Source organism: Pipistrellus kuhlii, unplaced genomic scaffold (genome assembly GCF_014108245.1).
Source record: "Pipistrellus kuhlii isolate mPipKuh1 unplaced genomic scaffold, mPipKuh1.p scaffold_m20_p_19, whole genome shotgun sequence".
Classification (NCBI taxonomy): Eukaryota; Metazoa; Chordata; class Mammalia; order Chiroptera; family Vespertilionidae; genus Pipistrellus; species Pipistrellus kuhlii.
This window is the reverse complement of record NW_023425504.1, coordinates 1,709,550-1,731,638: the sequence shown is the minus strand read 5'-3', so window position 1 is coordinate 1,731,638 and position 22,089 is coordinate 1,709,550. Positions and strand designations below refer to the sequence as shown.

Below are 22,089 nucleotides of genomic sequence, written 5' to 3'. Positions count from 1 at the left end.
TGGATTACTGCGGACGTTGGTCCATCTAGTCACCTTTAAACAACAACCTACTCCAGTTCTCAAAGCTAACACCAATCTGAAACCAGGTTGTGATGGTTAACATATTTTGGTGAAAACTTGATCATTTTATCAGAATGTTACAATGAAGTATCAAATATTTTTGCTCCCCAAATTCATAAGACACACCCCAATATGGAGGGTCCCTTATAGGCCAGCTGCTAGAGTTTCTTCTGGCATCATTTCTTTCTCCCCAGGTGCAAGGCTTTCAAGCTTTGGTCCCAGAGCATGCCAGAAGAAATGAAAAATCCCTAGATAACATGAAGGCTTGGATTACAATCCTTCCAACCTAAATAAAACTAAACTTCTGTAGTATTCAAAACAGTTAGCATTCTACTTGGAATTATTTACATTTAGATTACTTCCAATATCAGAGGACAAAGAATAAGTACTTAGCTTACTTCTGCAGGTCAATAAAGCTCACAATTAATCCCTGCCAGAACAAAGACTATCTAATCCCAAGGCACATTCCCACTTTCACTCTTTCAGCCCCAGGAAGCAATTTCCTTCATTTTTGTAAGTCAATTTTATCCTAGCTGCCAGTCATCAAGGAATCAGAAATATTAAGGTTCAGTCTTGGACCACCTCACTACACTAAGTAACAATAATAAGGTCTTGCCAGACTATTTTAGTAAATTGATTTTTAAAAAAACATTTAGCATTAGTACATTAACTGTTTCGATGAATATAAGAAGCTGCCAACTTTCAATTAGAAAGCAATTGATTTCTAAAGTAAGATAACAATTACACTGCAGACTTGTTGGATTTTTTTAGATAGTACAAAGATAAACTTCAGTGTGGCCTACATTCAAATAATCCAAAAATTTCAGTTAATACCCTTTTGACAAACTAAAAACAGGCTTCATTTGTCACTTTACAAATGCTAGTTCAACATTCCAGAATGATTTTATTTGGGGCATGGATTTATGCATCAGTGGGGTCCCTCTGTGTGGCCTGAGGGGACTGGGTGGAAACCCGTAGTCCAACACTGCCTGCCACCCCTGCCTACTGCTCCCTCTCACCCCAGCCCTGTTGCACCTGCCAAGGGCTTGGGCCCACACAGTCCCAACAGGGAGAAGCTCCTGGTGCTACAGAGGTACTCCCCAGCAGTGAACCCTGCACTGTCCCCTGTCAGTCAGCTGAGTGGTGCTCCTACTGTGGGAGCACACTGACCACCCGGGGGCAGCTCCTGCATTGAGTGTCTGCCCCCTGGTGGTCAGTGTGCATCATAGTAATCAGTCAACCAGTCGACTGGTCAACTGGTTGTTTGGTAGTTTGGTCTTTCATTCGTTTGGTCGTTGGGTCTCTTAGGCTTAGATAGATAGATAGATAGATAGATAGATAGATAGATAGATGATAGATAGATAGATAGATAGATAGATAGATAGATAGATAGATAGATACAAAATTCCCAAGCAGACAAAAATTTTATCTGGTCTTTATTTTAAAACATATTTTAATATTTATTATTGAAAATAGTGCATATGACCCCATTTTCCTCATTGACCCTTTTCAGCCCACCCCCACCCCTGCTCCAGGCCTTCACCACCCTATTTCCTATGTCCATGGGTTATGAATATATGCATATGTTTGGTTTATCTCTTCCCATCCACCCAATCCCCCCCCCCCCCGCAACTTCCCTCTGAGATTCAACAGCCTATTTCATGCTTCTATGTCTCTGGATCTATTTTGTTCACTAGATTCCACATGTGAGTGATATCATATGATACTGTCTTTCTCAGACAGGTTTATTTCCTTTTTTAAAGTATTATTGATTTCAGAGAGGAAGGGAGAGGGAGCTAGAGATAGAAAGATCAATGATGAGAAAGAATCATTGATTGGCTGCCTCCTGTACCTAATAAAAGGTACCAAGTTAATTCTCACCAACCATGATCACATCTACGATTTTCAAATAAATCCCTAAAGTTTCCTAATGTCTTAAGTGAAATCAAGAGTCTGAATCTGTGCGCAGTTCACAGATTTAAACATACTTCAAGATCTGTGTGTATTTTTTTTTCAAAGTTTTGATAGAAAGTGACCTTGGACTTAACAGATAAAAAAGTTATTATTTAATATGATAAATCAGGTATACTGCCAAAGTAATGACAGGAGCACTACAATAGGGATTGAGCCCACAACTTGGGCATATGCCTTGACCAGGAATGGAACCATGACCTCCTGGTTGATAGGTGAACAATCATCCACTGAGCCATGCCAGCCTGGCTGACTGGCTTATTTCACTTTGCATAATACTCCCCAGGTCCCTCCATGCTGTCCCAAAGGGTAAGAGATCCTTCTTATTTTACAGCAGCATAGTATTCCATTGTATAAATGTACCACAGCTTTTTTATCCACTCATCTATTGATTGCCACTTGGGGTGTTTCTAAATCTTAGCTATTGTAAATTGGGTTGCTATGAACATAGGGGTTCATATATTCTTTCTGATTGGTGTTACAGGTTTCTTACTTTACAGACCAAACTAAGGACACTAAAAAGAGAACAAGTTTCTTTCTTCAGCTACTAAATGTTAGGCACCGTAGGAAACAATTTATATTTTTTGTCTATGTTTCTCACAACAACCCCCACGATTACCCAGATTTTACAAAGGGGGAAAGTGAGACTCAGAAAATTTAAGTAATTTGTCCCATACTCAAACTCTTAGTTAGATGGTTGAGCTGGATTCAAACCTAACTCTATGATTCCAAAGCCCACATACTTTCTACTGTCCACATACCCATGAAATCACCCAATTTCCTGTTAAGATAATTGGTGCTTTTTAATCACATGCATTTGATGCAGTATTAGATCATATCAAATGAAATATCTCTTCACAAAAATTTATTGTTTAATTTTAAGTTAGTCCACCTTTAAAACTCTGAGAGGTCAAATCTCATTCTGCTTTGGGTGTGTACACATAGTGCCTATTAGGAATTAAAATGAGTTACAAATGTGTCAAGAAAAGATTCTGCTGCTGAAATCCAGGTCAGGTTACTTGAAATGGATATATATCTTTCTCTTCTAAATGTTAATTAGATGTTCTATTTTATCTTCAAAAGTTTATAGCAGAAATTTTCTTGAAGTTGACACTTATAGGTCAGGAGAGCTTTAAGATAACATCCTCATTCCCCCTATTCTGGAGGGTTTATATAATTTTACTAAAATTTTTGAAATGAAAAAGAAAGCCAAATTTTTAAAACTGCTATAACCTTGGTATCCCAGCAATATCTTAAAAATTATTCACTAAACCTAGTAAATGATAACATGAAATGTAAGCTACTTCAGATTCCACTGAACTTGATATTGTATCATCTATATGCCAATAATAAAGTAAATATTTTCAGACTCAATGCAGAGGTCTGTACTCATTATTTTGTCAATAAGTATTTATGAACGATTTTGTTATATTTTTTATAGTTTATCATTCAAAGCACAAATAAATAGCAATAACCTTTGTGCTAAAAGAGTTTGAAAGTACAATTTTAGAGCGCATGTGCCAGGTTGGGGGGTGGGGTAGAGGAGGTTGGGAGATCAATTTGGAAAAAAAAAAAAAAAAGGAGACATATGTACTACTATTTGTAATACTATAAACAATAAAAAAAGAAAAAAACATAACTTTGAATAAAAGAAACCAGACACAAAATAGTACATGTAATCCGACTGCATTAATATATGGCACAAAAATTGGCAAAACCCTTCTAGGGAGTTAGAGGTCAAGATGATGGTTACTCTTGATAGGGGATGGCAGTAACTAGAAGAGGAACAAGGTGACTTCTGGGGACTGGTAATGTCCTGTGTCTTGATCTGGACACTTAATACACAGTTCGTGAAAATCCATCAGCTATATATTCATGTTTTGTGCTCTTTCATAAATAAATATCTATAATAATAAAAGTGTAATATGGTAATTAGACCAGGGGGGGGGGAAAGAAAGTACAATTTTATCACTTCATGTGGTTGACCAAGAAGCCATTTTTTTATGGGCATAATGTCACATGGTTCATAAGCAGAGTTTATTGCTCTGCATTAAATTTTAACACTGATTATCAATGAAAAAAAAATGCAATTCTAAAACTAAACTATCAAAACACCAATCAAGCAGTAGCATTTACATAAGAGTTGGGAGATCTGCTTTTATTATTAGCTTTGCCTGTGTCATTTTCAATAAGTCACTTCACATTTCTGAGCCTTAGTTTCCCCTTTAATAAAATGAAGATGTTGGACTAGAATTGGCCCTGCAGTTAGCATCAGATTCCCTTGAGAGTCCTATAAAAATACCATGCCCAGAATCTACCTTCAGAAAATTCCACTCAGTGAATCTAAGATGGGGCCCAGAAATCTGCCTGCTTACCAAGGGCCCAGGAAATATGGATGCTAGAGGTACATACAAACTACATGGTAATGTGGGCTAAATCTAAATTCCTTTCCAGCTCTACTATTCCCCTAGTCCATGGAAAATTCAGTAAAAATAGCAATGAAGATGACATCTTTATTGCAGAAACTCGTATGTGGTATTGGCCCATTTCAGGAGTCATTTTCTTAGGATATAGACTGCTGCCTGTAGTGTTTACAGTTTTCTTTGGGGGGAAAAAACAAAAAACATTTAATAGTGGATGGAAAAAATTCTGAACCAACTTTAAAAGTAAAGAAGGAGTGAAGAAGGTATAAAAGAAAGCAGCAGGCCTATACACAAAACAGAGATTCTTAGGCAATCAAGTGCTTTTAGCCAACAACTATGCTCAAAATAGTCACTAACATTTTGCAAGTAGAAAAATTCTCAAAGATAACTAATTACTTTGGTATCTCAATAAATGATAATTGAACATTAATGAAAGATTTATAATTATAGATCACTCTTCCTACTCCCCTGTATTTCTTTTATTTCTTTCTACATAGAATGGTTTGTTATATTAATATATCTTAGTAGATTTTTTAAATTAAGGTGCTATTGCATATTAATAGTAGAACTTGATAAAATTGTGTAATGTAACTCCATGTAGGTATTATGTTTCATTAGTGTTTTAGGACTCTTTTAAGTAAACCACTTAGTTAAAAACCAGTGAAGTATAATTTAATGAAGCAGCGTGGCCTGTGATCAATATCATCTCTACAGCTTAAGACAGTTTGGCTATTGGCCATAGCAGGAGTAACAAATGAACACTTTCATTTTTGCCTATATACTCCAATATTGCCAATGTAAATCATAGTGGATCTGTTTAGACCCTTGAGTAAGGCCTATATATTTGAATTCTGAGCAACTGGAATGTTTTAGTAGGGACTCAGGCTTATCCAAAATTGTTACATACTATTTATTTGCATTCAAGATAGGAGTTACTTAGGTTGAATGATTATATGTTATAAAAATTGTAAGCAGAACATTGATTCATTAATTTGACAATTGCCCTTTCTTGCTGCAACTACCGTATTTTTCGGACTATAAGACGCTCCAGACCATAAGACGCACCAGTTTTTAGAGAAGGGAAATGAAGAAAAAAAGATTCTGAAACAAATAGTGTCCTAAAATATTTTATGTGCATTAAAACCCAACATCACAGTCATAAACACATGTAATCAACCCTGTAAAGTAAACAGCAGCATTTAGAACCATTTTAGAGCCGGGCAAGCACACAGAGACCACACAGAGCCGGGCAAGTAAAAAAACTTTTTTTTTAAAGTATATGTATAGGCTATATTTGGACCATAAGACGCAGGGACTTTTTCCCCCCACTCCTGGGGGGAAAAAAGTGTGTCTTATGGTCTGAAAAATACGTAATAACTTACATTTGCCACTTAATAATACTTCAGATGTCTTCATAAATGTTAGTATTTCTATTGAAAAATGTACTTAAATAAAACAATTCAATATATTTAAATGTAAATAAGTTGTGTAATTCAAATGGTGTCATTTTCTAAGCTATATCAACTAGATCTATATATAAAGTACAAAAGGATTGGCATACTGAATTCATTATTCTAGAGCACTGATGTGTAGGAAAAAATCAGCTTGCTTTTGATTCTTTTTAAAATATTAATAAAGTGATATTGACACTCCTACTGTAGTTGAGTTACTTTAATGCCTAGGGTGAGGGACAGATCTGGTGATGATTATGCCTCTAGTTTTGACATGGTTTCCTGCGATTTCCCCAAAGTGATGTATTAGAAAACCTTCATATGGTTCCTCCATCCCAAATAGACTTCAGGCTATTTTTCTGAGAAAATTTTGGGCAGATTTGGGTTATCAAAAGTATCATGAAATTTGAAGGTTTTTTTTGTGTGTGTTTTTTTTGCCTAGGAACCACAGTACTACCACAAACAGATACAAAATTGTCTGACATTTGTCCTGGGGCCATTACATTTGACTTAGAGGTGGCTTCACCTGCAATAATCAGGTGAGTAGGGGTGTGTACCCAGTGTCATTGTAATGTCACTTGGGAATTTCCTAGGAGTTGAAAATGGAAGGAAACAAAGAACTGAGATCACATATGAATAATAAATCATCAAGATTCAAGGTAAAAAAAAAATACATTCTCCTCAATGATTTGCAATGAGGGCTGAATGCTGCATCTATCTCTTCCTGGGAAATGATTTTATTTACTTTCTAGATTTTATGCACCTCCCCTCTGAAACCATACTTTCTAAACCCTGCTTCATTTTGTATACATCACAAATTCAGGGAAGATCTGGAATGTGTCATCCTTGATATTTTTAAATATTAATAGGCCAGTCCTCTTAATAAATGGTAACTTTTAAAAAAAATCACAAATACTTAATGCAAATCCTTAGTAGTTGCTCTTTTGATTATAACCCTTTAGAACTGGGCATATTGTGTGCAGACACTTTTGAATGTTCCAGCAGAGTCAGCATTAAGCCCTCTACCACATCCCATAGTTTACCATATATTTATATGAGCTAAACATAAATACAGAACGAAAATCAACAGAACCTAGTCAAGAGCCTCAACTGCATTATATTATTCCAATGACATGCAATGTCAAACTAAATAAATTTGGTTTCTTCCTCAACGCATTAGCTTCTAACTCTAGACCAACTTTCAATTGCAGTGAGATTAATAGGATGGAATGTGTCAAGATAAATGAAATACCTACTAATGCTGTCTTAAGCCTTATCTATAAAATCTATGGCTTTTGCCATGTATATTTGCTCCTAAGTGCAGTAAATTTAAATATGGTTCTTACTGATAAATCATTTGACTCAATCAACAAGGAGGGAGATCTGGAACCCTTAGGAAGCAGGTGCCATAGCTATGTGATGTGTGATACAATTGGTTGAGAGCTATACCTTTTTCTATACCTTTGCACCACATGTGCATTTTAATTTTTTTTAATTTATATACTTCTCCTTTTACTTTACTGCCATTTTCTTGGTTTTGCCCCTTTTTCCTTCCAACCTTAATAAATCCAGCATGCCAGTGGTTTTCAAACTGTGAGATACAATCTATTTGTAACTCATAAAATCAATTTTGTAGACCTCAGGCAGCCATTATAAAAATTAACTACAATAGAATATTTCAGGGTGCATGGCTATGACAAGGGTAATATTGTTTCAGAAACTTGTTTCAACCCATGACTGTGCCCTTGGTCATGATGGAAATATATTTCTTCATAAAAATCAACACCAGTGTACATAGTTTGTCTCCATTCATGGTACTTGGAACAAAAGAGGTCGAAGGCTGCCAGGCATTAGGAAGCCTGAGATCTTGCTCTGGTTCTGTCACTGAGTCAAAATGTACATTACGTTCCTTCCATTTATTGAAGTGTTAAATAAGCATAAAATACTTATACACACATATACATATATATACATGTATTATACATGTACACACACAAATCATATGTATACATAGAACAGTTGTATAGACAGATATAGATGATAGATATATACAATAGATATGGGTATATAGATATAGATATATACATATACATATACATATCCTATCTAATAAAATACTAATATGCAAATTAACCATTACTCTGCCACACCCACCAGCCAATCAGAAGCAATTATGCAAATAAACCCAAACAATATGGCTACAGCAGAAAGGCTTGGGTTTCCTCGGCAATGGAGGAAGCCAAGCTTTCTGCCTGCCCTTGCCAGCCTAGGCCTCCACTCAAGGCTACAAAGTTTCAATGACAGAAGATACATAAATCCAAACAGAAATGGTGGCAGCCACGGAGCTGGAAAGAGCAGGAGGCTAGGGTTGCCCTGGCAATGGAGGAAGCCAAGCTTTCTGCACACCCTGGCTGGCCCATGCCTTCACTTAAGGCTACAAAGTTTCAATTATAGAAGATACATAAATCCCAATAGAAATGGCTGCCACCACAGAGCAAGCAGAAGGCTTGGCTCCTCTCCAGGCTACAAAGTTTCAATTGTAGAAGATAAATAAACCCCAGATACCAGGGCCTCTGCTTGGGTCACCAGGGGGTGTGGCTAGCCTGAAAACCATGATAGGCCCTTTGCACAGGCCACCCCACACCCCAAGGGAACCCCCAACCTGATCCAGGATACCCTTCAGGGCAAACCAGCTGGCCCCCACCCATTCACCAGGCTTCTAACCCAGTGTTTCCCAACCTTCTCTCATGATGAGAATCACCTGGTGGAGTTGTTAAAACACAGATTCCTGAATCCCAACTAAGAAGTGCTAAACTAGAATTTTTGAGAACATATAGGTAAAATTGCATACCTAACTTAGTGCTCTGTATATAAAATCTGTCTTAGAGCACTAGTTAAGTATACAATTTTACCTATATAGTCCCAAAAATTCTAGTTTAGCACTTCTTAGTTGGGATTCAGGAATCTGTGTTTTAACAACTCCACCAGGTGATTCTCATCATGAGAGAAGGTTGGGAAACACTGTTCTAACCTATCTAATAAAAGAGTAATATGCAGATTGACCATCACTCTAACACACAAGATGGCTGCCCCCATGTGGTCAAAGATCCTGCCCCCATGTGGACACAAGATGATCACCACAAGATGGCCAGCAGAGGAAGGCAGTTGGGAGGGACCAGGCCTGCAGGGGCGGGTAGTTAGGGGTGACCAAGCCAGCAGAGGAGAGAAGTTGGGGCCTACAGGGAAGGGCAGTTGGGAGGGACCAGGCCTGCAAGGAAGGGCAGTTGGGAGAGACCCAGGCCTACAGGGGAGAGCAGTTGGGGGGATCAGGCCTGCAGGGGATGGCAGTAAGGGGCAAACAAGCTGACAGGGGAGCAGTTAGGCATAAATCAGGCTGGCAGGGGAGTGATTAGAGGATGATCAGGCTGGCAGGCAGAAGCAGTTAGGGGCAATCAGAAAGGCAGGCAGACAAGCAGTTGGGAGCCAGCAGTCCTGGATTGTGAGAGGGTGCATGCTGGGTTGAGGGACACCACCCCCTCCATGCAGGAATTTCATGCACTAGGCCTTTAGTAGATATAATAAAAGCCTAAGCAACTGTTATGGTGGAGTGACCAGAATGACTGGTCGCTATGATGCACATTGACCACCAGGGGGCAGGTGCTCAATGCAGGAGCTGCCCCCTGATAGTCAGTGCACTCCCACAGGCAGCATGCTACTCAGCCAGAAGCCAGGCTCATGGCTGGCAAGTGGTGGTGGGAGCCTCTTCTGCCTCCAGGGAAGCACTAAGGAGGAGCGAGCTGAGTGGTAAGGAACCAGGGATCCCAGATTTCCAGAGGGATGTACAACTGCCAGATCCCAGGATCTGGCCTAATCCTGCAGTCGGACATTTTCCGAGGCATCCTGGACTGAGAGAACGTGCAGACTAGGCTGAGGGACACCCCTGCACCACCCAGTGCACGAATTTCATGCACTGGGCCTCTAGTAGATATATAAATATAGATACCAGTGCTACTGGGTAGTGGTAGAGGCCAGGGGCTGCTAAGCTTCCCATATTGCACATAAAAGACCCTTGCAATAAATAATTATCTGGTCCAAAACATTAATAGTGCCAAGGTTGAGAAACCCTGATACATACATATACCCAACTATTTGGAAAAACCTAAGGAAAAGATGGAATGTTTTAAAGTTTCCATTTGAATGCTTGTCAGCATACAGCTCCAATCAGAATCATAAATAACTGTCTAATCCTGATTTTAGTATCCAATTTAGATTAAAATATTGCTTTATCACTAAAATCATTGTTTTGTAGAAGTTACTTATTTTAAGAAGTGGTATTAGGAATCCCTCATTTCTAGTTCTCCTCTCACATATGTATTCCACTTCACAATTTTCAAGGACTTTACTGATTGCACATGACAGGTTCTAGTATGCAGTCTGACTCGTGGGGAAGCTGAGAGAAGTTCAGTGCCTGCTTGATATGCAGAGGTGGAGTTGAACCCAGGTTGTTGGTTTCCAAGAGTTTAGACATGTATTTGATTAAAAGACAAACTACTCTGGGCCCTGGCCTAGCACTATTCCAACCAAGCTAACCTGCCTGCAAAATGACAATTAAAATGTAAATTAAATTAAAAATATCTACACTTTCAACAGCATCACAGAATCAAAGTCTACAGTATCCTTTAAACTATAATTATTGGTCTTAACAGTGTGCCCTCTGTTGAATCTCCTTATTTAGAAATTTGTCCTCTTCTCTCTGAATTCTCCTTTGAAATGTTTGGTTGAAAACCGACAGTATTCTCTGAAAACACCTCACATCTGTCTTAGAATCTATGACTCTGCATGAGCTTCCTACTTCGTATATTTTTTGTTTATTTTTTAAAGCTTTCCAGGTCTGGCTAGGTATGGAAAGATGGAGAAACAACAGTCTTATACTAACTATGTAATACATAGTAATAGGACAACATTTTGATCATCCTAGAAATGTATGCACATGTCTTTTTTGTATTCATCTGAGGTGAAATATCTGATTTTTCCCTAATCTGAGAATAAAATTATAAAATAACAAGATAAATTTAATTTTATTTCCTTATATCCTCACTAGCATAGCTATCAGGAATCTTTAAGCCCTTTAGTGATATGAACTTATCAATAAAGAACAGGACAGAAATATATAGATACATTTACAATGCCAATACACCAACACATTAATCATGCCACTTTTATTAATTACCAAAAGTATATTAATATGCATGTCTTTGATATTCAATTATATCAGAAAATGCACAGAAACTTTTAGAAAAGTCAGTATATAATAGCTTTCAAATAAATTGATACAGTGAAAACTCTCACAAGCTTCCAGCTCTCTTCTGCAATTATCTATGCAACAACCCTCATAGAAAGTTTTGTATTCCTCATCATTTTGCATATGTGTGCATTCAGGTCACCCTTCAAAATAACCACCCACCTACTTTCACATTTGTTGCTAACAAAAAGAACTCTGCACTTTTTCCTTTTATCTAATATGAGTGCAATCCATTGTGGAAAAGCAGGTTTCTAAATGCTTTTATGAAGGCTGATAAATACATGGGGCTAAGTAAAATTGACACACGTTGTATTATACATTTTCGTACTGGATCAAAATAAAATACCAGTTTTTATCATTGATGCCATGTTTCTCATCTTATCTGTATACAAGTTATAGCTTTTGTGTGTGTTCCTTGCTGTTAGCCAGAGACATACCACCCTTCTCAGTAAACTGTCTTCTTTTCTTCAGCATGACTACATGACTACAGCATGTATCTCATTATTTCTGCCTGTGAATGGACTCATAGCTCTGTGTTTTGTGGTTGTTTATAGCACCCATTAAATAGCTACAGTAAAATATGGCATGGTCTGAAATAATGTAAAGACAGAGAGGATACACTATTAAATGTCTGCAGTTAGTAATAATGTGCCCAGGCTACCGCTATAGTCAGTAGCAAACAACACAGTGATATGTTTTACACAAATAAGGATATTAGTAAAATAGGACAATGTTTCTGAGTATGTAACTGTAAATAGCCTGCCCATGTGCATATGTGAGAACTGTGTCCTGAAACTGCTTATCGGATTGGCAGGAAAAATCTCAAAAAGTTTTTCTCAGGGATGAAGTCAAAGCAACACCAAATGATCCTTAAAACGTCTGAGGTATGATTACTATAAGAGATTTTCTTTGGAGTATTACTAAAGTAAACTCTGCACATATTCAAAATATAAAATTATCGGCAATTCCCTTTAAGAAGACCCAACATGGTCTCCTTCCATTATGAAAAGAAAGCCAAGAAGAGGAGGAAGCATAAAAAATTCTCCTGGATAAGGATAAGAATGAGGTGGGAGTCAGTGTTTTGAGAACCTGGTTTAAATGTATAAGAAGAAAATAATCTTGAAATGACACAAATCTCAACAGGAGTTCATTAGTAAGAAAGCTAAATTTTGCTGTAATTTTGCACCCCTCTCTTCCCATCATCCCTTCTATTGTTCACCATCAAGCTTGTGGATATTCTCGAGGTTTGGGGAACTTCCAGACTCTGGAGGGGGTATGAGAAGGACATGGGATGGTGACAACTTTAAAGCAGCTATCCTGAAAGATTGAGGGGGAATATCTTGGTGTCATCAAATAAACTCCTTACTCTGGTTTAGGTTAATAAACTGTACCCTGGGAAGGTTGAAGAGAGGCCCTGGGAAAGATATGTCTTGAAGGGAACTACACTAATCTTGGCAAAAACCACTCCTACCTCTTGAACTACACTGATTATTTTGCTGAGAGTCTTCCTTGAGTCACAACCACGGAGTCTACTTTAAGTGGAAAAAGAAAGGAGAATCAGGAAGGAAGGATGGCCAAAAGTATAACAGATCCAGGCCACGTCATAAAGAAGAAAAAGGAATCAAAACAGGGACTGGAATGATGCTAAGGGTCGACTTTTGTTAACACATTGGCATAAGTCTAGCTCAGCCGCACATTCTACGGAAATTCCTTTTTTACCATCCTCCAAAGAGGTCTTTAAATATCTGCCTGCAACCTCCAATAATTCGGCTCCTACTGGTTAGAGTAGGCAGCCCGCCCAGAGGGTGTTTGGGTCAGAGGGCAGGTGCACTTGTCACAACTTCCTCCCAGTGGTCTTATTCTCCCCTCGGCTTTGGTACCGACCAAGTACCATCCTTATTTCCCTTGACTGAATCTGAACTGCAGCCCATGGTAGAAGCTGCAAGGACTGGGCAGAATTCCAGGTGCAAGGGGCAGAGAGAGAGGCATGAACAGCGCTCCTTTGGGCTTGTCAGATAAATGGAGCAGCAGCTCCTCTGGGGGCTGGTTCATCTCCTCCCCACCTCCTCCCCGGTGCACAGCGGGGACTTTTGATCTGCAGAGTGATTGATCAGTGGGAGAGGGACCAGGGTCCCTTCCTCCCTCTTCCTGCTCCTGCTCCCTCTGGCTCTGCTTCACTCCTCCCCCTCAGCTCCCTCCCTCTTTCCTGCTGGAAGCCCTGCCCCACGGCGAGCCGCTCCAGTGGGAATCTGCCTGCCCGGGGGGCGCCGCTGGCGCTCGCAGCTTTGCCCTCGCTCGCTGGCCGCGCCGGTCCCAGGCTGTGTCGGCTCCCGCGCCTTCCCCGGTCGCAGATGCTGTGGGCGCCTCCCCCGGAGGCGCGCTCGCTGGGTAAGTTCTGGGGGAAGCCGCGGCCCCGGGTAGGCTAGCAGGCTCGGATGGATCCCCTGCCCCCTTCGTGGCTGCTTCCCCTAGCGGAGGCAACGGCGTGGGAGGACGGAGCGCCTGCCGCCTGCGACTTAGCGCTGAGGCCGCCCTCACCTCCCAGCCTTACCGGGGCCTTTTGACTCCCGGACCCGTCCATGCGGGCGTGGTCAGGCTTGGGACATCGCCGCTGCTGCGGGTGGCCCGTGAGCCAGGGCAGGTCCCAAAGCACGGAAAGTGTGGGTGGCCTTCGCTGCAAAGGGCCCCAAGCTCGGCATCTGGCATCTGGGGGGAGCAGGTAGGAATGCGCTAGTGGTCCAGGCCCCGTGGCTGGGCGATGCACTACATACCTAGTCCCCCAGGTCGCCCTGAAGAGTCCCTGGGAAATGGTGTTTGTTGAGGATGGGGCTGGTGGGAAGGGAGGGAAAGGAGGCCGTGGGCAGACACTTGGATCTCCCCACACACCACTACAGGCTTAGGGACGCCTCCTCTTTAGCCCCCTGTGGCCTGGCCAGCGGCAGGGTGGACGTGGGTTGCACACCCTCTGCACCTCCCGCACCTTCTGGAAACATTGCTGACCTGTGCCAGACTACTTGGCTACATGAGAGCGAGACTGAGGCCAGGGAGTCCCAGTTTCTGCCTCCCTCGCCTGAGGGAGGAGAGGGAGCCTTTGCCTTAATTTTAGTGACCGCCTCTGCCTCTCTAGGGCTCCCAGATCACCTCACCACCGCCTTAAAGCGCGCTTTACCTAGCGGGGTACTGCGGTCCTTCTTCCCTGAGACAAGGGGCCCAATGAAACTTACTTAAAGTGCTTTATCGGGGTTGTGGATAATTTGGTATCCATACCTATGTTTGGGAAAGAGGCTGGGGAGGCTCAGGGACAGGCAGGAGAGGGATGAGTGGTAAGAGGGTCCATGGAAGGAAAATCTGCACAATACCTCGGGGTCCTCCATGTCCTTCCCAGCAGCTAGTGTTTACTGTGATTATCAAGAATTTCTAGTGTCCCCAGCTCCCCCAATCTATTTACACACTCCTCTCTCTGAAATTCCTATGAAAAGAGTGTTTTCAAGAAGCATTGACATTATCATCGATGCCTTGAAGGAAGTTACTGTATTTGAGAACTAAAACTAATATTTAATATTTCAAATACAATTGTATAAAAAAAGAACACATTTAGGTAAAACACCACCTCCGGCATTTAAATTTAGGTAGTTCTCTGATTCACCTTAAGCAGCGGTGAGCTTTTTTGGCAAGCTGTTGGACTGGGATTTAGAATTCCTGGGTTCTGTTTCTAATTTTATAGATGCTTGTACTTTAGGCAAGTCAGCATTTTCCCTGGTTGAGGAATATCATCATCTATAAAATTACTCTGATTTCAAAGATTTTTTTGTCCAACGCTCATGCTGGCTTCTGCTTCAGTGAAATATTAACCTAATTAATAAATGTTTGTTAAATGAATGACGGAATGCGTACACCATATCTCTCTAGGAACTATGTATATCTGATCTTTGGAAATACGTAGAAACAAATGCCCCTTAGTTGTGAAAGGATGCTTAATCATGGTCGCACTGCATTGCTCTGTTTGCATCTAATGATGCAATTGCAATAGAGTGTGAGGCCCCCTACCCCCTTCCAGGACAACTCCTCTCAATGTTGCCCTTTTTCACAGAGAAGGGCAATTTGAGGCCCCAAGAAGGAAAGGATCTTGCTCAAGACCAAGAATTACAGAATGGTGAGGAGGATTATGATATGTGCTTCAAAGCTCTTCCCCTAAGGAAAAGGAGGAGAAAAGGAAAAAGCCCTAGAAAAATTTCCAAGTTGACTGACAGAACTACAGAGCTACAGGTTGCCTTAGCTTATAAATTGTCCTGGAGCCCTTCTTGGGGAGGAAGAGCTTAAGCAGAACAATTCTAGGTTCTGAGCTTAATAGGGAAGAAAGAGGGGAGATGTGGGGAATGTTCCCTTCTCAGATGGCTTGGTTTACTTATGTGATCATCTCTCCGGAATTTGGCCCAGCAATGTCACCCTGTGTTGACTCCCTCTGCAGCAAGTTGGGACTGAAGACACAGGGAAATGCTTTGTGGGACAGGCACATGACTTGGTCATTTCCCTTATCCACTTTCTTTCATTCCTTCTTTTTTCCCTCCCTCCAGAGAGAGATTGAGAGAGAGAGAGAGGGAGGGAGGGAGGGAGAGAGAGAGAGAGAGAGAGAGAGAGAGAGAGAGAGAGAGAGAGAGAGAGAGAGAGAGAGAGGAGAGAGCCCTTGGCAATTCCTGACAACAGCAAACATTCACATGTTGCAAATGGACTGACTTCCATTGGAGTTCAGGGAACTTTAAAATAACAAAGAAGAAATGAGATGATAAAGGCAAAACCCAACGCCTGGCCATTAGTAATGCTATGGAAAGGTTATCTGAATTGCATTGAATGCCAGAGCTGGAAGGGCCCATACAGTCCACCCCTTTTGCCAATGGGGAACGGGAAGATTTAGAAATAAGTGACATTCCTTGCAAAAGAGCTAGATTAGAACCCAGGTCTGCTGGGTGTCAGGCAGGACTCCATCATCAAGCCTCTCTTTCTCAGGGGCCAATCTTCCTGCATTGTTGTCTTCTGTTCTCCTAGCTCCCTTGCCTACAGCCTGGAGGGCTTAGGCAACCTTCTGGGGTCTCCCACTCCTAGCTGAGGCTCAGCCTGGCAGTGTCTTTCTAACACCCATTCCTCTTCTCTCTCTTTTGGGAAACACACACACACATTTAAACTTCATTATTTGACTAAGTGTAAACCCCCGGAGGAGAAGGGTTTTGTTGTTTATCTCAGTCCATAAACTAATGTTGAGTTGGCAAATATCTAGCCAGTCAAGACCCTGAAGGTGATTCTTTAAGCACAGAAACAAAGCTCTGTATGTGAAGCTTACACTCCTTGGGAGAACTCCTCATCCTCCTACACAGACACACTGCTGCATGCACATACCCCACCCTCGCACCAAGAGCATCTGAGCTAGGAGGCTGGCAAGCGGCCCCAATCCTGGAACAAAAGAGGCACATCTACACACAAGGGGAGCGGGGTAGTGGAGAGAGACAGACCCCTGATAGGGCATCTGGAATGAGAGCCCCTGGAGTGGCCAAGAGGGAGGGGCAAGTGGAGCAAACCCCTAGGTGGCTCCGTCCCTCAGTGTGCCCCTGCTGGAGAGCCCCTCTCCAGGAGCCTGGTTAACTGCTAGCAGCCCGCGGGTTGGAGGTGGAGTAGTTCAGGATAAACTGACGCAACCCTGGTATGAGCTTTGCAAAACCATTAGCTGGGAAGAGAAGCATTCGCCCCTCCCTTCCCCATAGCGCGCTCTAGATCCTTCCCCCGTCCCCTGCCCCCTCCCCCCGTGACGTCACCCTAGCCCTGTCCCAGGGAGCCTGCAAAGCCTCTCAAATTCAAACTGCTAAGCGCACCGTTGCGGCTGCCACCGGATTGGAAGCGCGCACCTAGGCTGGGCTGTCCCCGACGCCGACCCGGCGGGCTCCCCACCACCCCTACGCAAGCGCGCCCCGGGTCGGATCCGGCTCAGCTTCCCTGCACCCCAACCCTCCTCTTCCTCTCCTGCTGCCAGATTTCTTATTTCTGCTCACCCTCCCTCATCCACCCCCGGCCAAATTGAGTCAACCAACAGAAAGCAGGGCACCCCGCTCTCTCCCCCCTCCCTCCCTGGAAGCGGCGCCTCCTTTTACCTTGCTCTCCCTCTTTTCCTGAAGATGCTAAACTACTGGCGGACTGCAGAAGAGAGGAGTCCCGTCTTCTCCTGATGTGTGAGTAACCCCCACGCCACGCTATCTTTGCTCTATTTTCCTTCCCGTCTCCCCTTGCCAGTCCCCAGATTTTCCAACCCCCTTTTTGCGCAGCTAAAAAAAAAAAAAAAAAGTAAAGCAATTTCTGCTCGGAGCCCAGAACAGGCGAGCAGCTCGCCCGGTATCTCTTAAATATGCCCCAGGGGAGGAGGAGGTGGGGTGGATTTAGTAGGATAACTCGGTTACTAATAACTCCAGGGCTAACTGAAACCCGCAGGGAAATCAGGTGCAAGCACGTGTGTTGGAGGATGAGTGTGTGGGTGTGCTGGGGGTGGGGGTGGGGGAAGCACAGCACCGGAGGGGAGGCCTGGAGAAAAAGAAAGCGCTTTGAAAAACGCAGTGATTTCATTATGCCATGCGGTCCACTCCCTGGACTCTCCTTCCCTTCCTCCCATCCTGCCCCCAGTTTTGCCATTTTAATCGGGATTCCTTGTTTCTTTCTTCCTGAACCTTGCTCTCTCCTGCTCCCCCCGCCCCAAGGTTTGCCTGTAGGTACCTGAGCTGACACCCAAGGTGCCTAAAGATGCTGAGCAGCATTTGGTTCCTCAGTGTGTTAACGGTGGCCGGGTTCTTCCAGACAGAGAGTCGCAAAACTGCCAAAGACATTTGCAAGATCCGCTGCCTGTGCGAAGAGAAGGAAAACGTTCTGAATATTAACTGCGAAAACAAAGGATTTACTACCGTCAGCCTGCTCCAGCCTCCCCAGTATAGAATCTACCAGCTTTTCCTCAATGGAAACCTCCTGACAAGACTGTACCCAAATGAGTTTGTCAATTACTCCAACGCAGTGACTCTCCACCTGGGGAACAACGGGCTGCAGGAGATCCGAACTGGAGCCTTCAGTGGCCTGAAAACACTCAAGAGGCTACACCTAAACAACAACAAGCTCGAGGTGCTGAGGGAGGACACCTTCCTGGGCCTGGAAAGCCTTGAGTACCTCCAGGCTGACTATAATTACATCAGTGCCATCGAAGCGGGGGCATTCAGCAAACTGAATAAGCTCAAAGTGCTCATACTGAATGACAACCTTTTGCTGTCCCTGCCCAGCAATGTGTTCCGGTTTGTCCTGCTGACCCACTTAGACCTGAGAGGAAACAGGCTGAAAGTGATGCCTTTTGCCGGTGTCCTTGAACATATCGGAGGGATCATGGAGATTCAGCTGGAGGAAAACCCGTGGAACTGCACTTGTGACTTACTTCCTCTCAAGGCTTGGCTGGACACCATAACTGTGTTTGTGGGAGAGATCGTCTGCGAGACTCCCTTTCGGTTGCACGGGAAAGATGTGACCCAACTGACCAGGCAAGACCTCTGTCCCAGAAAAAATTCGGGTGACTCCAGTCAGAGGGGCGGCCACGCAGACACGCACATCCAAAGGCTGTCGCCTACAATGAATCCTGCTCTCAACCCAACCAGGGCTCCGAAAGCCAGCAGACCACCCAAAACGAGAAATCGTCCAACGCCCCGGGTCACTGTTTCAAAGGAACGGCAGAGCTTTGGGCCGATCATGGTGTACCAGACCAAGTCCCCGGTGCCCCTCACCTGCCCCAGTAGCTGTGTGTGCACCTCTCAGAGCTCTGACAATGGCTTAAATGTCAACTGCCAAGAAAGGAAGTTCACTAATATATCCGACCTGCAGCCCAAACCTACCAGTCCAAAGAAACTCTACCTAACAGGGAACTATCTTCAAACTGTCTATAAGAATGACCTCTTAGACTATAGTTCTTTGGATTTGTTACATTTAGGCAACAACAGGATTGCAGTCATTCAGGAAGGTGCTTTCACAAACTTGACCAGTTTACGCAGACTCTATCTAAATGGCAATTACCTTGAAGTGCTGTATCCTTCTATGTTTGATGGACTGCACAGCTTGCAGTATCTCTATTTAGAGTATAATGTCATTAAGGAAATTAAGCCGCTAACCTTTGATGCTTTGATTAACCTGCAGCTACTGTTTCTGAATAACAACTTGCTGAGGTCCCTGCCTGATAACATATTTGGGGGCACCGCCCTCACCAGGCTGAATCTGAGAAACAACCATTTTTCTCACCTGCCTGTGAAAGGGGTTCTGGATCAGCTTCCAGCTTTTATCCAGATAGATCTGCAAGAGAACCCGTGGGACTGCACCTGTGATATCATGGGGTTAAAGGACTGGACGGAGCATGCCAATTCCCCTGTCATCATCAATGAGGTGACCTGTGAGTCTCCTGCGAAGCATGCAGGGGAGATTCTGAAGTTTCTGGGGCGGGAGGCCATCTGTCCAGACAGTCCCAACTTGTCAGACGGAACTATTCTGTCAATGAATCACAATACAAACACACCTCGGTCGCTTAGTGTGTCTCCCAGCTCCTATCCTGAACTACACACTGAAGTCCCACTTTCTGTCTTAATCTTAGGATTGCTTGTTGTCTTTATTTTATCTGTCTGTTTTGGGGCTGGCTTATTCGTCTTTGTCCTGAAACGCCGAAAAGGGGTGCCAAGTGTTCCGAGGAATACAAACAACTTAGACGTAAGTTCCTTTCAGTTACAGTATGGGTCTTACAACAGTGAGACTCAAGATAAGACAGATGGCCATGTCTATAATTATATCCCCCCGCCTGTGGGGCAGATGTGCCAAAACCCCATCTACATGCAGAAGGAAGGGGACCCAGTGGCCTATTACCGAAACCTGCAAGAATTCAGCTACAGCAACCTGGAAGAGAAAAAAGATGAGCCAGCCACTGTTGCTTACACTATAAGTGCCACTGATTTGCTAGAGAAGCAGGCCACACCGAGGGAGCCTGAGCTGCTGTATCAGAATATTGCTGAGCGAGTCAAGGAACTCCCCAGTGCAGGACTAGTCCACTATAACTTTTGTACCTTACCTAAAAGGCAGTTCGCCCCTGCATATGAATCTCGACGCCAAAACCAAGACAGAATCAATAAAACCGTTTTATATGGAACTCCCAGGAAATGCTTTGTGGGGCAGTCAAAACCTGACCACCCTTTACTGCAAGCAAAGCCACAATCAGAACCAGACTACCTCGAAGTTCTGGAAAAACAAACTGCAATTAGTCAGCTGTGAAGGGAAATCATTTATTACCTGAAGGCATCAAAGAATGTTACTCCAAACTGTTGGAAGCTGGGCATTTGTTTTCCGGTTGTGTTTTCCCTTTTCCCATTGTCAGTGGGGGACTTTGAAAATGTGAGGAGGGTGGGGTGAAGCAATGATACTGCTTTTTCAAGCTTTCCTTTAAATTATTTCTCTCTTATTGCTGTCCCCCTCCCCTATTTCTTTCTCTTCTTAGGAATCATCATTGAACATGAATGTTTCTATCGATACAATGCATTTTTTCATATATTTTGTTTATGGTTTTGTTTCTCTTTGATTTTTTCCAGTGGGGGATGGGAAGAGGAGGTAAATGAAGAAAAAGTAAGCAAGCTTTTCAAATGAAATTAGCTACTTAGTGTATTTTGTAGAAGATCTCCAAAGATCTTTTAAGTCTATAAATTCTTCTGTAAATAATGATATATGGTATTTCCACCTTTAGTTACCAAGTATAGCCAATAGGCCTCACTTCTTTGTGTTAAAGTGCCTTTGCACTTTAAGTACATTACTTACATGTTGCTTTTAGCTTTGATGAGCTGAACATATTTTAATGTGTTGTATTTTTGAAATTAGAATACTGTAAAATAGATTAAAATGTCAGCTATATTAAGTCAATGTACAGTTTGCTTGAGTTATAGAAACCAGCTTGTCATCAAATGATTCTACTTCTAGGACTTTATAGATTTAACTGTAAAATATTTCCTTTCCACTGGGTTTGTTCTAAGTGATTTTATTTAAGTCAACTAAGGGAATTTAACAGTGGACTAGAGGTAACAAACTGCCTCAGTCTGGATTAGTAATTCATTAATAAAATGTATTTAACCCAATATCAGAGTGAATTGAACAATTAATGCCCTTCTGTAAATCATTATTTTACATTAACATGGTCAGTGTTTTAGATTATTTTCCTAATTAAGAATACATTACACAACATGTGATATATTTTTTCTGCTTTAAATTAGATATTTTTGTATATTTCAATGATAGAGCCTGTATTTCTAACTTTTCAATTGAAATTAATATTTTTTCTGCCTATTGAAACATTTTCTATAAACATACACCAGTAGAGGCCGCCACACACCTCATTTAATAAAGACATATGAGCCATTAAATACCTAGAAGGAAGACTTCAAAGGTGAGATTAAAACTTCCCAAGTAAATTCTCTATAAATTCAAGGCAGCAGAGACAAATGTAAACATTACTTTCCTTTAGAATTAAAAATTGGACTTGGAATTCTTCTCAATTTTCACATGTTCAGAGAAAGCAGTGTTTTCCTCTTGAGTTCATTGAAGCATAGACCGGGTGCTATCAAATCATGTACTATTTGCACCTCCAAATATATTAATAAGTACCTAAGCCAAGAAAGTGAACATCTTTGTTTCTTCTGCCTTTTTTAGGCATGTGTTACTGGATTTTTTCCTTGTGGGTTTGAGCAAGTCTTTTGTTTTGATTTTAGCATTAAAGTGATTTTTAACTAACCAAGTATATAAAACATTTATGAAGCCTTATTAGCCTGTAAATAATTTTAGATGCAAACATTAT

General features: G+C 42.2%; 1 protein-coding gene across 2 annotated transcripts; it reads left to right on the top strand.

The window, feature by feature from the left end:
• The first annotated feature begins 13,371 nt into the window (after positions 1-13,371).
• On the top strand, positions 13,372-21,373 carry SLITRK2 (SLIT and NTRK like family member 2). Of its 2 annotated transcripts, none has more exons than XM_036443522.2 (3): positions 13,372-13,595; positions 17,369-17,422; positions 17,954-21,373. In XM_036443522.2, exon 3 carries the CDS (start codon positions 17,985-17,987, stop codon positions 20,520-20,522), a length of 2,538 nt encoding a protein of 845 aa, XP_036299415.1. In that variant the 5' UTR covers positions 13,372-13,595; positions 17,369-17,422; positions 17,954-17,984; the 3' UTR covers positions 20,523-21,373. The 2 variants fall into 2 exon arrangements, with proteins under 2 accessions (XP_036299415.1, XP_036299414.1); XM_036443521.2 differs by having other exon boundaries at positions 17,942-21,373.
• The last annotated feature ends 716 nt before the right edge of the window (positions 21,374-22,089 follow it).

Bases quoted from the DNA above. Each gene is read 5' to 3' on its own strand.
- SLITRK2 (XM_036443522.2), top strand. From the start codon at position 17,985: ATGCTGAGCAGCATTTGGTTCCTCAGTGTGTTAACGGTGGCCGGGTTC.